The following is a 17,028-nucleotide window of genomic DNA, read 5'->3' on the forward strand; positions in this document are numbered from 1 at the left end:
TGTGTCTAATTATCTGTTGAAAGCAAATTATCTCCTTTAATCTGAATGTGCCTTTTCATTTGAACTATTAACAAGTGAACAACTTATAGACCAATTGAGGCTCTAAAATAATGAAGATTAGGAGAAATATGGCAAACTAAAACCTTTTATGAAACTTTTTACAGCAGCAAAGGTACCAAAATGCTGGTAAACACAGAAACTATAAAGTTTTTGTGTCTTTCATTCTTTTATATAACATAGGTATGATGTTCTGTTACAAAAGTAAAAATTAAGAGATGTTTATAACAGGAACTGGAGAGACAGGAGAATGTGTTGGTGGTATGTCATCAAGCCGTGGCCCGCTGTCTGCTGGCATACTTCCAGGACAAATCCTCAGGTAAAACACACCTGTTGTTAACATCTTCATACACTGTATACAAACTAGTTCACATACCAAAGCTTTATAAATCTACTCTCATGGACCCAGATAATCCAAGAGTACACCATTTAATCATCAGAAGTTCACATCAGTTAATCCATCCGAAAGTTGACTCAAATGGGTTCACATCTCCTGTGAATATCAAACATAACCATCCATATTAATTGTCATTGGTGATTTACACATCTAAGCATATTGTAAGGTAATCCATGCATATTGTCAGGTTGACCATGTATATTGGTAGACAGCTGTCCTGGATATATTGCTAGGTATCTTTTCTGACATCCCAGCTATTGATTTCTTTCAATATGTCCTAAAAAAAATTATTTCAGTTGATTAAAGTTATGATTTTACACATTGTTAAGCAAATGTGGAATAATTAATTTTGCCACAGAGTACATCTACTGTTGGCTGATAATTCTGTTGACAAGCTTATAGCCTTTAAACCATTTCAGTTGATTTTGAACTAAATCTGTTTGTGATCTCTAAGGACTAACTTCTTTATAAATGAATTTTAAGAAAGTAAATTGATATTATTTTTGAATATTTGAAACTATGCAGTTGTATAATCTGTATCTCTTATAGCGAAATAATCCCGGAAGTGTTAATTTGAAAATATACAAGAAATTCAGAATGAGGAAGGAAGTTCAAAACAGATTTTTTTTAAGTTAGAAGATGTAAATAATCTTATTTGTGATCTTGAATGTTAAAGAATATAATGTGTAGCTTGTAATTGAATGAATATCTATTTGAAAAATTTCTTTATAGCATTTTTATCATATTGATGCCAGCAGATAACTCTTACACTACAAAGCATTTTTATAATTCATATTAACCAAACTCAGAAAAAATATCATAAATCTAAAAGTATGATGTATGTAAGCAGTTAAGATGTACAGAAATATCTTTACTGATGATAGGTGATAAGATGTTCTTTAAAGGGGGCACAAAATTATTCTGCATGTGAGCTTCATTGCAGTTTACTCTGTATTTGCTTTTGTTTTTTATTTTATGTTTATTTATATTTTAAGACCCATAAAAGGAATATTTTTAAGAAAAGTATTCTTAGCCTCTTTATCAAGAACATAAAGATAAATTTATGATTATGTTTTGAAAAAGTTGAAGGACTAACTAGTACATTAGCAGTTACTATATCAGTAATTCTTTCGATCCAGGGGTATATTGTTTTTGTGTGTCTGTCTGTCTGGGCTGTCTATCTGTCTTTTTTTCTGTTGTCATCTTTAACCTAGCTTATAACTATTGAGTGGGTGGAGCTGTGGCTTTCATATTTCACAGGTGTATTCCTTTTGATAAGATTTTTTTTGGGGGTACCACCAAATTTGACCTCATGACCTTTGAGTTTGACCCACTTTTACAAAAAAAAAAAAGAATACCACACTTTAACCTTGGTCATAACTTTTGAACAGTTGGAACTAGGGCTTTCATATTTCATAGGTTTATTCATTGTAACATTTAATGTAACAAAACCTTCCCTTGGGTGCCAAAACTTTTGACCATGCAACTTTTTTTTCTTTTTTCTTTTTATAGATTGTTTGACTTGTATTTCTCATCATTACTTTCTCACTCTATTTTATAAAGGAATTGTGAAAAGTAGTATTTAATTAAAGATTTAAAGGGACAAGGACACAGCTTTAATTTAGTTTTTAAAACTTTTAATGTTTTTTGTTTGTAATTTTAATGTTTACAATTCCTAATTAAGGCAATTGAAGTGATCAGCAAAAATTTGAACTTCAATTGTTGATGTTGATTTACAAAGGAGATACAGAACTTTCACTAGAAACTGCCTATTATATTTAATTTTGAAAATTTTTAGCTGAACCTGTGTCCATGTCTCTTTAATGTCTTGTTTGCAATGAGAACCTGCATTAGAGATGTCAAAGTCGACATCCACCTTCTTGAAATATGTTTTAAAAGAAGAAAACAATTTGTGTGGTTTGTGTTGTTCTTCATCAGTTTTGCTGAGTGTCCCTTGCAGAAACACTTTCCACTGTAAATAAACCTTAAAAGATCAATGGGTTTGGCTATAAAAAGAACAAAACTAAAAAAAAAAAAAAAAATGTGTCTTACAGGACCAGGATATGTGTGATATTAATTTACACTATGTACGTGGTCTAAAACTCCAAGCAAACTTAATATAAATGTAAGGCATATAGGACCAGTTACTAAATTTTACAGTATTTTGATTTTAACAACTTTAAAACATACATTATAAATGCATGTAATATATGATAAATAGTGTATGTTTTATCTTTGTCTGTTGAACTTTTTGTCAGTTACTAAATTTTGACTCACTGTAAAAGTACTTTTTTCCGCGTGATATTAATTTACACTATGTACGTGGTCTAAAATTTTCTGCGGAAATTTGTCCAAGCAAACTTAATATAAATGTAAGGCATATAGTGAAAGTCTAAAAAATTCACATAATTTTCTACCAGCGGATTAAACTGAAATTGAGATTCCGCGGAATTATGACCCCGTGAAAAAAAGTACGTCTACAGTATTTTGATTTTAACAACTTTAAAACATACATTATAAATGCATGTAATATATGATAAATAGTGTATGTTTTATCTTTGTCTGTTGAACTTTTTGTCAGTCTTGACATTAGTTTGTGTCTGTAGCTTAGTTCATGCTTTTGTATGCATTTATAATTGTTGCTTTTATTTATTATGTTTGTTATGTATACATCCATGCTTTCATCATGATTTCTTTAAAAGACTAAAATTATAGTTTCAAGAAACTGAAGCCCTTAATTAAGAACAGATCTGAATATACAAATCAAACATATTGTAAAGAAAGGTAACATACAGATGTAGTATTGTAAAAAGATAATGGGTTTGCAGTGTATGTTTCACACTTCAACAAGAGGTTCAGTAAACAAAGTTAAGTTGAGAATTTCACTTCAATGAGAGGTTCAGTTTATCATGTACAGAATAAGTTGATAACTCAGACTTCAACAAGAGATTCAGTTTATAACGTAGAGAAATACACTTTAAAAAAAAATCTGTTTTAAGGTGGAGAATAGAGGTTCAATTTGTAATTTATAGAATAACACTTAAAATATGGTTCAGTTTATAAAGTAGAGAATAAACAAGGTTCTCGCATTTCAACAAGAGTCTCAGGTTGATAAACTAATAAACTTCCCACATTTCAACACAAGTTTGAAGTTACAAACTTCTACATACACGTCCATCTCAAGAATAGGTTCAATTTATAAAGTGTAGAAGTTGCCCTAAGGGGCATTTTTTTGTGGATGAATAATTTGTGTATGCTTTCTTTTGTACCCTATGTTTACTAAGATATTTCATTTTTTGTTATGTTTGATCAGGCTAATGATGCAGTTAGAATTCTTTCTTGTTTCCTGACATATTGTGGAGTATTGAGATCATAATGATGGGGATGGACCACTTTAATTTTTGTTGTAGTGAACGACTTACCCATTAAGTCAAGTAATTTTCAAGTTCTAATATTACAAGTAAATTTTTATGGGTACCACAGTCTGTATTTATTTAATATCTTTCAACAGACTTCACAAAAAAAAATCATTAGCTATACATGCTAAAATGATATTTTGTTTTAAGTAAAAGTGGATCTCCTTGAATATGGTGACTTCTTAAAGTTTTCCTTTATTTTTCCTCCATTCCATCAAATTTCCAGATCGAAAGATCTCAAAATAATGAAATTAATATATAGCAATATGTTTTGCAGATTTTATGATTAGTGAAACTCAACTAAATTCTTGGTAAGAATTGGATAAAGGGATTTAGGGGGCTATAGTTTCACTTTAAAAAATGCTTCAGTCCAATATTTTTCTTTTATATGTATATGCATGTTGTAGGTTTGCAAATACCTGTAACTGCTTTCCATCAAATTATATACAAAATAACTAGGAATATATATTAAGAGCAATGAAATATTTAGAATTTAGATAAATTATGTACAGTGAAACTTGTCTATAATCTGAACAACACTGTTCCAAAGAAAAAAAAGACAACATTCTGGATAAGATATAACATAAAAAACAATTTAATTCATTTATCTGAAAGGGGCCTAAAAGTTTATGTTGTATAGGCAAGATTTTGAATTATACAGCATCTGGATTAGATGAATTCCACTGTATCAATATTATATTTGCCTTTGCAGAAACAACTGTTTTAATATGTGTTACTTAGAAAAAAAAATAGTTTTCTTAAAATTTTATGAGTTATTGAAAAAAAAAACAGTTTAAAACATCGCAGCAGTTGAAGGGATAAAGTGATAAATTCATGAACATTTTCTCTGTGTGAATGACTATAAACTGCAAATTGGGGACGTTAAATTTCTAATTTCTAGATGAAATTCCACATGTACCAGTCCCCAACGAGGCAGTGGTCAAAATGAAAATGTCGGGAAGAGGTTGTGAGTGTGAAAACATACACCTGTTAAAACCCAGGTAGACTTTATAGGGCTGCCAGTAGTCTAGATTTCTGTCATTGTCTTCACTTGGTTCACTAAGTAACTGTTTGCTTGCTGTTGTTATCATCATTGTATGTTTACATGTATTAATTCCACTTGCAAATGTAATGGTTGGATATGTGTTTAACACCATACATTTTAAATTTATCAATTTAAGAATTTAAAAAAAGTTCTTTGCAATATATCATAGATATGTAATTGTGATATTTGTGAGAAGCAAAGGTTACCTTTTCCATGCTTACATGAAGAAGATTTATCTTTAACTGGTAATTGTAATTTGGATATAGTCCCTGGGAGATATATTTAAGAAATGTTAAAGAATATGAATCATCCTTGCATCATGTCATCTCAAAAATTGTTTTGCTATAATTCAAAGGATCAGTTGGATGTGTAGAGTCAATTATTATACATACATGTACCTGGCCCCAAGACCATAAACTGAGAATAAAGTGAAGAGAAAATTTCAAATCAATATACATTTTGAAATACTGGGTAGTTTTTATAATAAACGAAAAAGTTTTCCATATTTTTATAAGAATATTTTACAAACCAGCATAATTTTTTAAGTACATGCAATAACACATTTTAAATAAAATCAATATAATTTGATTTAAGTCACTCTGTTCTCAGTTTATGAATGGAATACTGTTTTTGATGCTTTTTTCTGATGACAAACTACAATTTAATAGTTTGAGTTAAACAAATAATATTTGAATCCACTTCTATCAGTTTCAAATAAAATTGTAATAATCAAAAATTATTTCTAACATCAAAGTATGCTTAAAATATAGAATTTTAACCCTGTCAAATAAAGGTTGGGTTCTATAAATTATAGCAACAATACTCCTGGTAACATGGTATTCTCTGCCTTCATTTTCAGAATTTTCTTTGTTTCCTTGGTTGATGTTTACTCTGACAACAAATATTCATAAAGTACAGTTTCTTCTAAAGAAGTAGTCTGTATGTGCCAATCTAATAATTCAAATATCGGATGTTCTAAATTTACCAGACTGTACCGCAAATCAATTATTTGAGAAGTACCTGCAGTAGATTGAAAGTAGTTCCAGTTAACACAAGTCCAATTTGAAACTAAAACAATTTATAATCGGTGGACCTTAATTAACACCTGAACCCCTGATCCATGGGCAATGAAATTCACATTTTGTTTGGTCATTTTGAATCACATGACCATTGATGTCTGACTGTCATAGTGTATTTTAATTGTATTTTGTAATATTTGAATGCAATTTTCAGCTTCTTCAAGAAATTTTAGATATGGTACAATATGGGTTTAATAGTATTTGGTCACCTCATCTACGAAAACTGAAAAATTCTTGACTGTTTAGCTAGGATGTTTTTATCTGGCCTTCTAAGTTCGTTGAATCTTTGGAGTAGACCCCAGATTATAACGATCAAGCTACTTGCCAGTCAGTTAAGCTCTTTCGCTCTTTCTGTATCTACCAATGTGTTGAATTTTGAGTTCAAGCCTCAGATTGGATCTATGTTGACCATTGGAGATGTGTAGAGAGTGCATTATTCTTGTGAATTCTCCTGGATGAATAAAATGGAGAATGAGCTCTCCTATCAAATTCTGAAATGTTTCAGGAATAAAACTTTCATGTAACACCTAGTCCTAGTTGGTCATATTTTTCTATATTTAGTGCATTAACATGATTAAGAATTGATTTAACTCTGACTTTAATTACTTCTGGATATTGTGTGAACAAATTGTAAACTTACATTTCTTTTATGTTTTAGTTTCAAAATAGAGTAGTTTTAATCTTTTTATTTGATGTTTGAATTGCCTATTTGTGTAACTGATATAGTTATTACATGTCATTACTGATTTATAAGAAACCACTTGTTAATGACATTTGTTTTGGAATTAAGACTTACTTGTTTCTGTTATATTCAGAGTTGCCTATATTTGATTTTATAGAGGACCTAGCGTATCTGAAAGTTCCACTTCACACAGTAATCAAACTCACACCAGTAGCATATGGCTGTAGGGTTGAATTTGTTAGCCTGAACATCGAGGCTGTGAACACTCATCGAGAAAAACCAAAGGTAGTGTATTTAGAATTTGTAGCTAGTTCCTTTTTCAATGGCTAAATTGTAAATATGAGTATCACCCAAGCTTTTGACTTTATTTCTTCAGCAGGAGTGAGTGTTATAAAATTTAGTATGAAAGAACATTTTTCAAAATGGTTAGTTTTTGTTTTTATATGCATAGATTAAATACTTCATAAAATGTGTATTGACTAACATTAATGTAGTTTTTGTTTCTGATTCTTGAGGAAACCAATTTTCTATACTTAGTCTAGCAATAGGAGTAGCAGTGGGAGAGGACAAAGTTTTAAGAACGTTAAGAACCAATCCCTTTGAAATGTTTGTCAATAAAATATGTTCAAAAACAAACAAAAGCGATATTCATTGACAATGAATTTACAATTGTGATACTTTGGGAATTTCTGTATGATATATTTAGGGTACGTGGCATCATCAGCAAATAAGTCTGTTATATCTTTTAAATAATGCATAATCATTGTTATTAATGTAAAATAAAAACAGAATTGGTCCTAGTATAGATCCCTGTGGAACTCCTGCTGTAAATAACATGATTGTGTGTTGGACAGATGAACACTGAAATCTTTCACTGCTGTATAATCAAGACAGTTAATATTGTAATGTTATTGCATCAGAATTTTTAACAATCTAGATTTTTCAGAAGAATCCTAGATTATTAAGGTCAGATGCCTTACTAAAGTCAAGACAAAAAAAACCCAGCCCCAACAAGTTTGCCTTGATCCATTTCTTTTTAACCATTTTTCATTTTGTAATGGCTGTTTTGCACGAGTGCAGTTACCTGAATCTGAGATTCTACTCAAAGATCAAAGTCTAAAAAAAATTATTTTGCCACCATAATTTTTGGATATTAAATGTTGGTAAAATAGAAATGGTCTTTAGGTATTTGGATCTTATCTGTTACCATTTCATAGACTGCAGTGACTTAAAATAAAAAAAATAAAAGAGATGAATTCTTATTTAGCCTTTTTTTCGCTGTAGAATGTTGAACCCCACAGAAGTAACACAGAGGCCCTGGAGACTGTGCCAGACCATATATGATGTTGTCATGGAAATACTAGGGAATCGTCATAGCAACAACTTCAAGCTGCTGTTACCTTAGACACAAGGAATACATCAATACCAACACACAGGATGATGTTCTCATCCTACTCAATTGCTGATAGCTTGTCTTTCTATGGAATGTTAAAAAATGTATAAATGAAATATTAAAGACAAATTAGAGAATGGGAGAGCTTAAGGGTTGTTAAAGCTCTTGAATGCTAGCAAGCAGTTTAGTTGAATACAACATATTAAGGCAGCAATTCAGCAAGTGTGTTGGACTTCACTGAAATTGTCCACTTTATTCTAGCATAATCGAGCTATTTAATTGTGTGTGAATGTATAAAGGAGAGAGAGGGAGAGAGAGAGATTATTGAATGGACTATCTATTTGTTTTTCAGGGATGTTTATTTTTTAAATTCATTATGTATTATCTCTGTGATATAAATTTTGACTAGTAGAGGTGTAGAGGTGTACTAGATCTCAGTGTTTCTTAAACATGTTAATGTGTAATGTTTGATGACTTTTATCTCTTCTTGCCAATCTTGAAGTTTATTTGTTATTATATCAATTAAGCTTAATGATAACATGTTTACTGTGAAACTGAAATTTTTAAATCTGTTAAACTTATACAGGAAGAACATGATGGAGTTTCCAGAAAGAAAAATATCTAATTGTTTTTCACTTCCTTTTTTACAAGCTTTGTATATATTTTTTTTAGATATACTGTGTAAAAGTTAAATGTTTGAAATTGCTTTCAAGGTATATTTTAATACAGACAGACTTATATATTAATAAATAATGAAATACTTTCTGATCTTTCTTTTTATAACATACTTTTTGATTCAATTCAATAATTATTCAGAAATATGATTATTACGTTGTTTGTAGTGGTTTGAAATGCCTTGATCTGATCATGTGTTCTCCAATGCTTTACCATCGATCATTGTGTCCCACCATACTTCGGGCGAATGGCGGTTGTGCCCAAACAGGTTGTAGAAATGTGCAAAAAAATGTTTCTGAAATTTCCTTCCCAGAGAGGACAAGGTTCTGGAGATCTGAAAGAGTCCACAGCTTAGCAATAAATTTACAAATTTTTATTTCGTGGATTGGAATTTCCCAGATAGTTTGCGGAGAGCACCTTGCGGTTATTGTATTGAAAAGAAGAAAGGACGGATCTGAGTACATCCGTTGACGTCATGATTCCAGATGTACGTTTGTGACAGCTGCTTTAACACATCTCTTCCAAAGGTATTTTGGGGGAAAGTTACCATCTTGAACGTATATAAGGAGGTACTGATGGAGGTCATACTTATACAAAAGAGCCATGGCGTCATTGATAAAGCCATAATGTTTAAGTTCGGGAGACTGTAAGTAAGAAAAAAGCCGGTCGAGAAAAAAATCTGTTTAGAGTTTTGGTATCCATTTTACACAACAGGCCGAAAAATTGCAGTTGTCTTTAAATTTGTCAATTTCAGACAAAATCGGGAGAGGTCCAAGTAAGGATTCACAAATATCAGATCTAGTCTCTCTCGTTAGACCAATAGCATGTCTGAATATAAAGTGTTGAAAAGTGCTAAGGATTTGCAGATCTTTAGCAGGTTTAAAGTATTCAACGTATACCGACCATATTCTGTACCTAATTAATGGATGGTCCGATATCTTTGGTCATGGTAGCGAATTTAAATAGTTACTAACTAAAAATGCTCCACCAGAGGGATTTGCCAAATCGTGATTATTATAACTGTACCTTGGATTTAACATTGTAGTCTATAGGCAGAGTATGTTTTGTTAAGATGTTGTAAATAGTAATTAATTTCAAACAAATCTCATGGTGAAAATATGCATAAACTTTTTTTTAATTTATTAAACTATGAAATAAAATGAAACATTTACGGCATATATAACATAATTATGCTTTATAACATTAGCTTGGTCAAATAAGGTGTTTCGGGGCAAAATTTGTAGGAAAACAAGATGAAAAAACATATTATAAAGTGTCATTTTCGATGAAAAATTAAGAAAACCAGTCATGAATATGGGAGTTTTTTCCATATCATACTAAGAAAATGTATCCAGATGGCCTACAGTCTCTCAGAAAAGGTAATTTGTATGTTCTGAGTCTCTTTTTTTAAGATAATGTCAAATTTAATATAGGTATCGGGGGCTACTTTTTACGGAATTTCAAATTGAATTCCATGAAAATACTCTATTTTCTACATAATTCTATTAGAGCTGTAGAGTTCGGGAAAAAGAAAGTTAAAAGTGATTATGACGTCATAATAGATATAGCACCAAAAAGTTAGTCTAAGGACATTTTATTGCGTTTGTCTTGACTTTAGCAGCGTAATAGAAAGACCCCATTGGACTTCTGTTAAATCTTACATGATTGCAAGAAGGATATGAAGATAACAAACAGTATTCAATATCAAAGTCCATAACACAATACAAATAGAAACAGAGCAAAAACGGACCTCCGAAACATCAGAGGTGGGAATTAGGTGCCATGGAGGAGTGAGCATTCTCTGTTAACCGGTCACATCTGCCATGTGCTCCTTGGCATGATCGGGTAATAACGGAAAAATCCGCCATCAATTCAATGTTTAAATAATGGACTAACAATTAGTATTAACCCAGGTAGCACAACAACGTTATTAAAACGTTATATTTGCATATCCACTGCTCTCTCCCACTATGAACATGTAGGCACCAACTGCATTCATAGACCTATAGACGCAACTGCTCCTGCAATATGTGCAATTGCTCTATCACACTCGTGTAGATTAACTTAATCATTAAGCTCTGCTACAGTTAGGTATGATTTTGAGAAGTATATATATGAAATGTTTCGTGAGAGGAATAAATATAAGTTTTTAACTATATTCTTTGAAAAAAAAGAAATTCAGAATATTTAAAATTGCTGATTTACATCTTTAAAAATTCAATTTTGGTAAATGTATTTAACTGTATAATAAAATTTTTAAATAAAAATTTTAGAGAACTGCCATATTTTTATTTTTTCGTATCATGCATGTTTGTACAAAGAACGATAACTCTTCACACTTGGGTAATAACATTCAGAAAGAGAAAATTTCTTTAACTAGTATATCTATATTTCAAGAATGATTTCAGCTACTAAAAATGAATAGAAAAACTAAAAAAAAAATCGAAGAAAAGCATTCTGGAGTAATAATCATTATGGAAGCATTCTTATTTTTCATCATAGCGTTGAATTATTGATTTTTGTCAGAGGGTTTCAATAACGTTGATCGATGACGTCACAACTGCATCAAAACAAAAATTAAGAGAATGTGATGATGGCGCTGCTTGTATTCAAATAACTGTGTTAGAGAGGGAAATACTTTAAAAATTGTTTGTAATCTATTAGAGAAAAGGAGCATTGATCAGGTGTACTGATTTTTAAAGCCGTATGTTTTTTCTTTACTGAAGACAAGAAGCCGCCTCCTTATGTAAATCAGGATTTCCTCTGATATTCGTGAAAAAAAAATCAAAGAATGCAAATATAAGTAATAAACAACGATTATTCAGTGAACATGGCATTATGAATAGCAATAGCTCTGCTGTCGTATTTTCCATGATGCGCTAGCGCGCATCATGGAATATGCCAGCAGAGCAATTGCTATTCATAACGCCATGTTCACTGAATAACGTTGTTTATTTCTTAAATAAAACGTTTTCAAAATGTTATAAAAACATTTTCTAAAACGTTATTTTGTATGGTTTTTTAAACGTTATCGTAACGTTTTTCAAAAATATTGACCTGAAATGTTTTGAAAACATTTTTGAAAACGTTTTCAAAACATTTTTAACATGTTTTAAAGCATTAAAAAAATATTCTTTCAACATAAAAATCATTGTATTTCCTACAGTTTTAACTAGTTTAAACTTTTCACAAATGTAATCCATGAAGTTTATTTTAACATACGCACAGTCAATAACGCTCTTCTTATCAGAGATAATTGGTCACAATTGAAATTAGAAAAAAAGGTCACAATATCTTTCTTCCTTAGAAAATTATCTGTTTGACACTTGCACTTCTTTGTTTTCTTCTGAAAAACAAAGTACTAAGTCAAGAGAATAACTTTAATTAACAAAATATTCATTCTCGTAAATCATTTTAGTAAATACATTTATATCCATGGATTAGAAGATTTGAAAACTATACATAGTCATAAATCCGATAAATATACAAGGAAAGTGTGTGTATGTTTCGGGGAACAGTTCTATAAAACATATACTAAATAAAGAACTATATGCGGTATTAACCAACATTTGCCCCCCAAAATCAAACTTTGATGGAGTAATATTTAATTAAGTCCTTAAACAGGGGAGTATATGCTGACTTCAAAGCACTGAATAATTTCATAAGTAATGACGTCATATGTACGTAATGACGTCACAAATATGACGTAAATTTCAGTTTTTTATGAATTTTGCAGAAAAATGTACATATTTCGTCGATGTTTTAAATAAAAGTCACCGAGCGCATGTGTGTTCAGGATAAATATTTTGATATAATGTGTAGAATGATAATATCAATGAAATATGTCAATATTGTTCCTGAACACACATGCGCTCTATAAATTTTAAAGCTTAAATTGTTGAAATTTTGTCCATTTTGTCCTCTTTCTGAAAAAGGATATAAAATCGGACTAGTTTGTGACGTCATAAAAACAGAAATTGTGAATACACTGCTCTGGAACTATAATATTTTCTGTTAACTTATATTTCTCGTACAATTTATTGAATTCAGCACATTTCAGGAAGTTTTCAAAATTTGACTTCTGTGGGGGCAAACATATGCAATATACCGCATATAGTTCTTTATCTTCGTAATACATTCTTGTCAGAAAATTTCAAAAGTACCTTAAAGAATTAATACCCCGGTAAATCCCTCCTGGATGGTGTGTAGCAAACCTCATTATGTCCAATTCCTCTCATTTACATGTTATCTTTAAAAAGGTATTACTATATTTATAGTCTTTGCAAACAGCCGCTGTAAATGAAAAATGATACTCATTTTAAGAATTGTAAATTGGTTAATATATACATGACACTGAATTTCTAAAGAAGTATTTAACCAACTTGTTAAGCCCCCCCCCCCCCCCCCCACACACACACACACACAATCGCGCAAACATACTCGATCTATTTAAATCATGTTTTGAAGCTTTCAATTCTAAAATCTGTATATAAATTGTTTCATTCTCTTTTTCCACTGCTGACCAAAGATGTGTTATTTCTTTTTATTCATTTTCTTTACAGTTATACGTCTCCAAACAAATGCTTGTCTTTAACGTCACTGGTATTGGTAATACTGTCTTTTACCAAAAAAAATCTGATTTAATTTTCATTTTGAACCCTTGAAATATGTCTTATAGATATTTTATGTGGACACATTTACATCGATTGGTCAACTATTTACAATGGAAAGGATGACTGCACTTAAGTATCTTGGAAATTTTCGTCAAAAATAAACCTTAAAAATAGATATTTTTCTTTTATTTACAGGAATGATCAACATTTAATCTACAACTTTACTTAAAAACAATAAATAATACTTAATAACCATGAATAAATGTATGTATCTACGATGTACAAATCTGATTTCTGAGGCAGGGGTCATCACAAGTTCTTCAATATCCGTATGATAATGTTAATTGTACCATAGTTAGGTGTGATTTCTTTTGTTAAAAGTGTGGGTTATCTGTACATAACCCACACTTTTCTATAACTCCGCCCATCGAGTCAGGACAAAAGAACTATTTATAAAACGATCATGCACGGTTTTTAAATGAAACAATCATACGGGCTTGTTATACTAGATTTAGGAGAGTAAAAAGGAGCCTGTAAAAATTTTCAATTGTATACATCATTTAGTAATAAATAACAGTTAAAAACGGCCATTAATACTGAACTATAGTTAAAAGTTAAGAAAAAACTTCAGAAATCGCTTGATTTTTAAACATTTTTTAAAATAGTGTAATGACCAGGGTGACGTACGTTAGCTTAGTAGATTCCAATATATCGTTCTTTTGATAACCAACAAAGGAAACACGGTACATACTTGACCTAAAAACAAGTGTACACTACTGTACTTAAATAACCTTTTTGATTGCGGATGTAGCCGATCAAAGATCTAATTTTCATTAAATTGAAATATACATAATCCATAAAAACATTTCAATCAACGTACCACTGTGCACGGCAAAGTTTGTATCAGGTTTACAAAAATTTTAAGTTAAACCAAGTTCATAATAAATTCAAAATTACTAGTTTGTAATTTTGACGATTTAAATTTACAAGAAAAAAAATCATATCAAATTAACATATATCATTGAAACAAACTCGTTATTTTTTCAATTACATAAATTAAACTTTTTAAACGGCCTAGATATGTTTAATTTTTATGTCGCTTGCGTGGCCCAGTGGTAAACGCCTGCCCTAGAGTCACGAAGTAAGGAGTTGAATCCCACTGTGGGACGTGGAGACCTAAAAAGGATAAACAGAGGTCCCGTGTCGCAGAAGGTGTTGACAGGAAGAACTGCTCAATGACCCTGATAGCCGAGTATAGGGCAAAATTTGAAGCAAAATTTGAAAAGTATTGTATACAAATCACCTACCCTATATTCGATGGACATGGTCAGAAGGACAGGAAGGAGCGTAAAGTCATATAAAATCCAAATGCATCTTTGAAACCAAACACTTAATGTTTCAATCGCGAACTAGTCCGACCGATTCCTAAGCTGACTTACATATGAATGATTTTTGAAAACTATGGTACAAGTCATTTACCCCATATCACACTGTTGATTAAAAATGGGCGTGGTCATAATGACAACTCGGGAGTTACACTCCCTCGTGTCATTATGCCATTTACACATAGCCAAATATAACTACCAGTAGTTGTATATCACCCCTACTAATGTTATTGTGATTTAAATTCAAGACACGTGGTTTAGGTTGATCTATTCAAAGGTTATAGGGTAGAACCGGTTTTACAAATAAAATTGGCAGTAAACTTGATATTGCTATAGCCTGTTTCTTTGGAAAACATGTCCTGTAATAAATGTTTCCAGGCCTTTCTGAAAGACTTTCATGATTTTCAACAGAAAACAGGTGGCTAAAGGATGGGGTGTTAAAATAACAATATATCTTATACTTCTCGGCGAAAATTAGAGCTCACTGGTGACCGATTCACTGGTAAAAAAATGTGCATCATCATCTACACTGACAAACCTTTGTTTGCCTTACATGGCTATTATTATAAATGCGCACAGAGGATCTTACCACGAGCAACTGACCAATCGTTTAATAGCAACGTTTACGCCAAATACATGTTTACATTTTACTTCGAACACGTACAGTTTAGGTCAATCTACGATCATGTTAATGGACTGCAAATTAAAAAAAAAGAAAATACAAAGATAAGAAACTATGAAAGATGTTACGGGCGTTTTTAATTTGTTGTTCAATGTAAAAAAAAAAAAATGTAGTTTGTGTCTAGTTCAGAACACCAGCGCTTCAAGGGTAAGGAAAACGAGCAGCATCTCATGCTTTTAAATGGACAAAACTTTGTTTACGTTCGTGATCACGTGTTCGGCCAGGGAATTCACCTGGCAACTGTATTCACCGATAATACAACAAAGGAATTAATACATACGCAAATCGCTTTTGCAGTATGACAGAAACCTCAGTAGACTTCCGCTGTTTATTTAACAAATGAATTGTCTGTCATTATAAGCATGAAAATAATATTTTTAAAAATACTTTTCATTTACCACAAGATTTTCCTTTTTTCAAGCGTAAAACTCCTGTAGTATTCGTAGTAATCCATAATACAATACTCATTCAGCTGATTGGTCAGTTAAAATCATGCTGGTGCCTCATTTGCTAATCTGACGCCAAAAAATATAGTCCCGGTTCCCATGCAAAAATATTTGTCCGAAAAGAAATTTTAACTCATGACTGCTGAAAATTGTGTTATAGAGAATACTTATTAAAGTTTGAATGAATGTAAAAGGAATTAATACATACGCAAATCGCTTTTGCAATATGACAGAAACCTCAGTAGACTTCCGCTGTTTATTTAACAAATGAATTGTCTGTCATTATATGAGCATGAAAATAATATTTTTAAAAATACTTTTCATTTACCATAAGATTTTCCTTTTTTCAAGCGTAAAACTCCTGTAGTATTCGTAGTAATCCATAATGCAATGCTCATTCAGCTGATGTGTATATATCACTAACCAGACGTTTTTAATTGAAAAAAAAACCCAGGCAATTTCTAATACAATTTATCTTACTGAATTATGCAACGATTTGAATTAAGATGATGCTTCATTCAATAGATCTAAATTGTAGAACCACCCTCAATAATTGGTTTCCATCAAACTTTTTGAAATATTTTCTAAATTTAAAAAAGTTTTTTTTTTCATTTACGATCCTAGGTGTTCGGGTACTGAGTGATTTTTTTTCCATTGCTCTTTGTAATGAGAACTTGGTATAAATACTTTAGAAACGATAATTTGATGTCAAAAGAAGGCATTTTGAAATCATTTGTATAAGGAACTTATCATAGCATTTTGAATATTCTCGTCATAAAACCAAAAAAATCTTAGCTAGTCATTCGTAATATTTACATGTACATTCTCTTCATTCCGCAAACCCGAGTGCTACAAGCCCAATCTCTGTCTCAATTTGTTCTGCCTCGCAAGTGATTTCTTTTAAACTGCGCAATAACGAGTACATTAATGAAATAAATATTTAGAAATAAAATATTTTTGCAATTTGTAAATTTATGTCGGTCAAAGACATTTGAAATGTAAAAAATAAAGTCAACATTTTGTAAAATCTAAGGTCGATACAATCATCTTGTCAGCAATTGCAAGTACAATATATCATGAAGTCGAATGTTGACTTCGGTTTTTTGTATCAATTTTTGGGTCATTATTTACACATTGAAGTTTTAACGGATAATATCA

General features: G+C 31.1%; 1 protein-coding gene across 1 annotated transcript in view; it reads left to right on the forward strand.

The window, feature by feature from the left end:
- LOC134270872 (uncharacterized) overlaps positions 1–8,174 on the forward strand; it is a 33,666-nt gene extending 25,492 nt beyond the window's left edge. The window contains 3 exon segments of the mRNA XM_062753122.1: positions 289–376; positions 6,834–6,961; positions 7,961–8,174. Of these exon segments, the coding sequence (XP_062609106.1) occupies positions 289–376; positions 6,834–6,961; positions 7,961–8,020 (276 nt within the window). The 3' untranslated portion in view covers positions 8,021–8,174.
- The last annotated feature ends 8,854 nt before the right edge of the window (positions 8,175–17,028 follow it).

This window comes from Saccostrea cucullata, unplaced genomic scaffold (assembly GCF_032062105.1).
Source record: "Saccostrea cucullata isolate Sc308-1 unplaced genomic scaffold, CSIRO_AGI_Scuc_v1 ctg1003, whole genome shotgun sequence".
Lineage (NCBI taxonomy): Eukaryota > Metazoa > Mollusca > Bivalvia > Ostreida > Ostreidae > Saccostrea > Saccostrea cuccullata.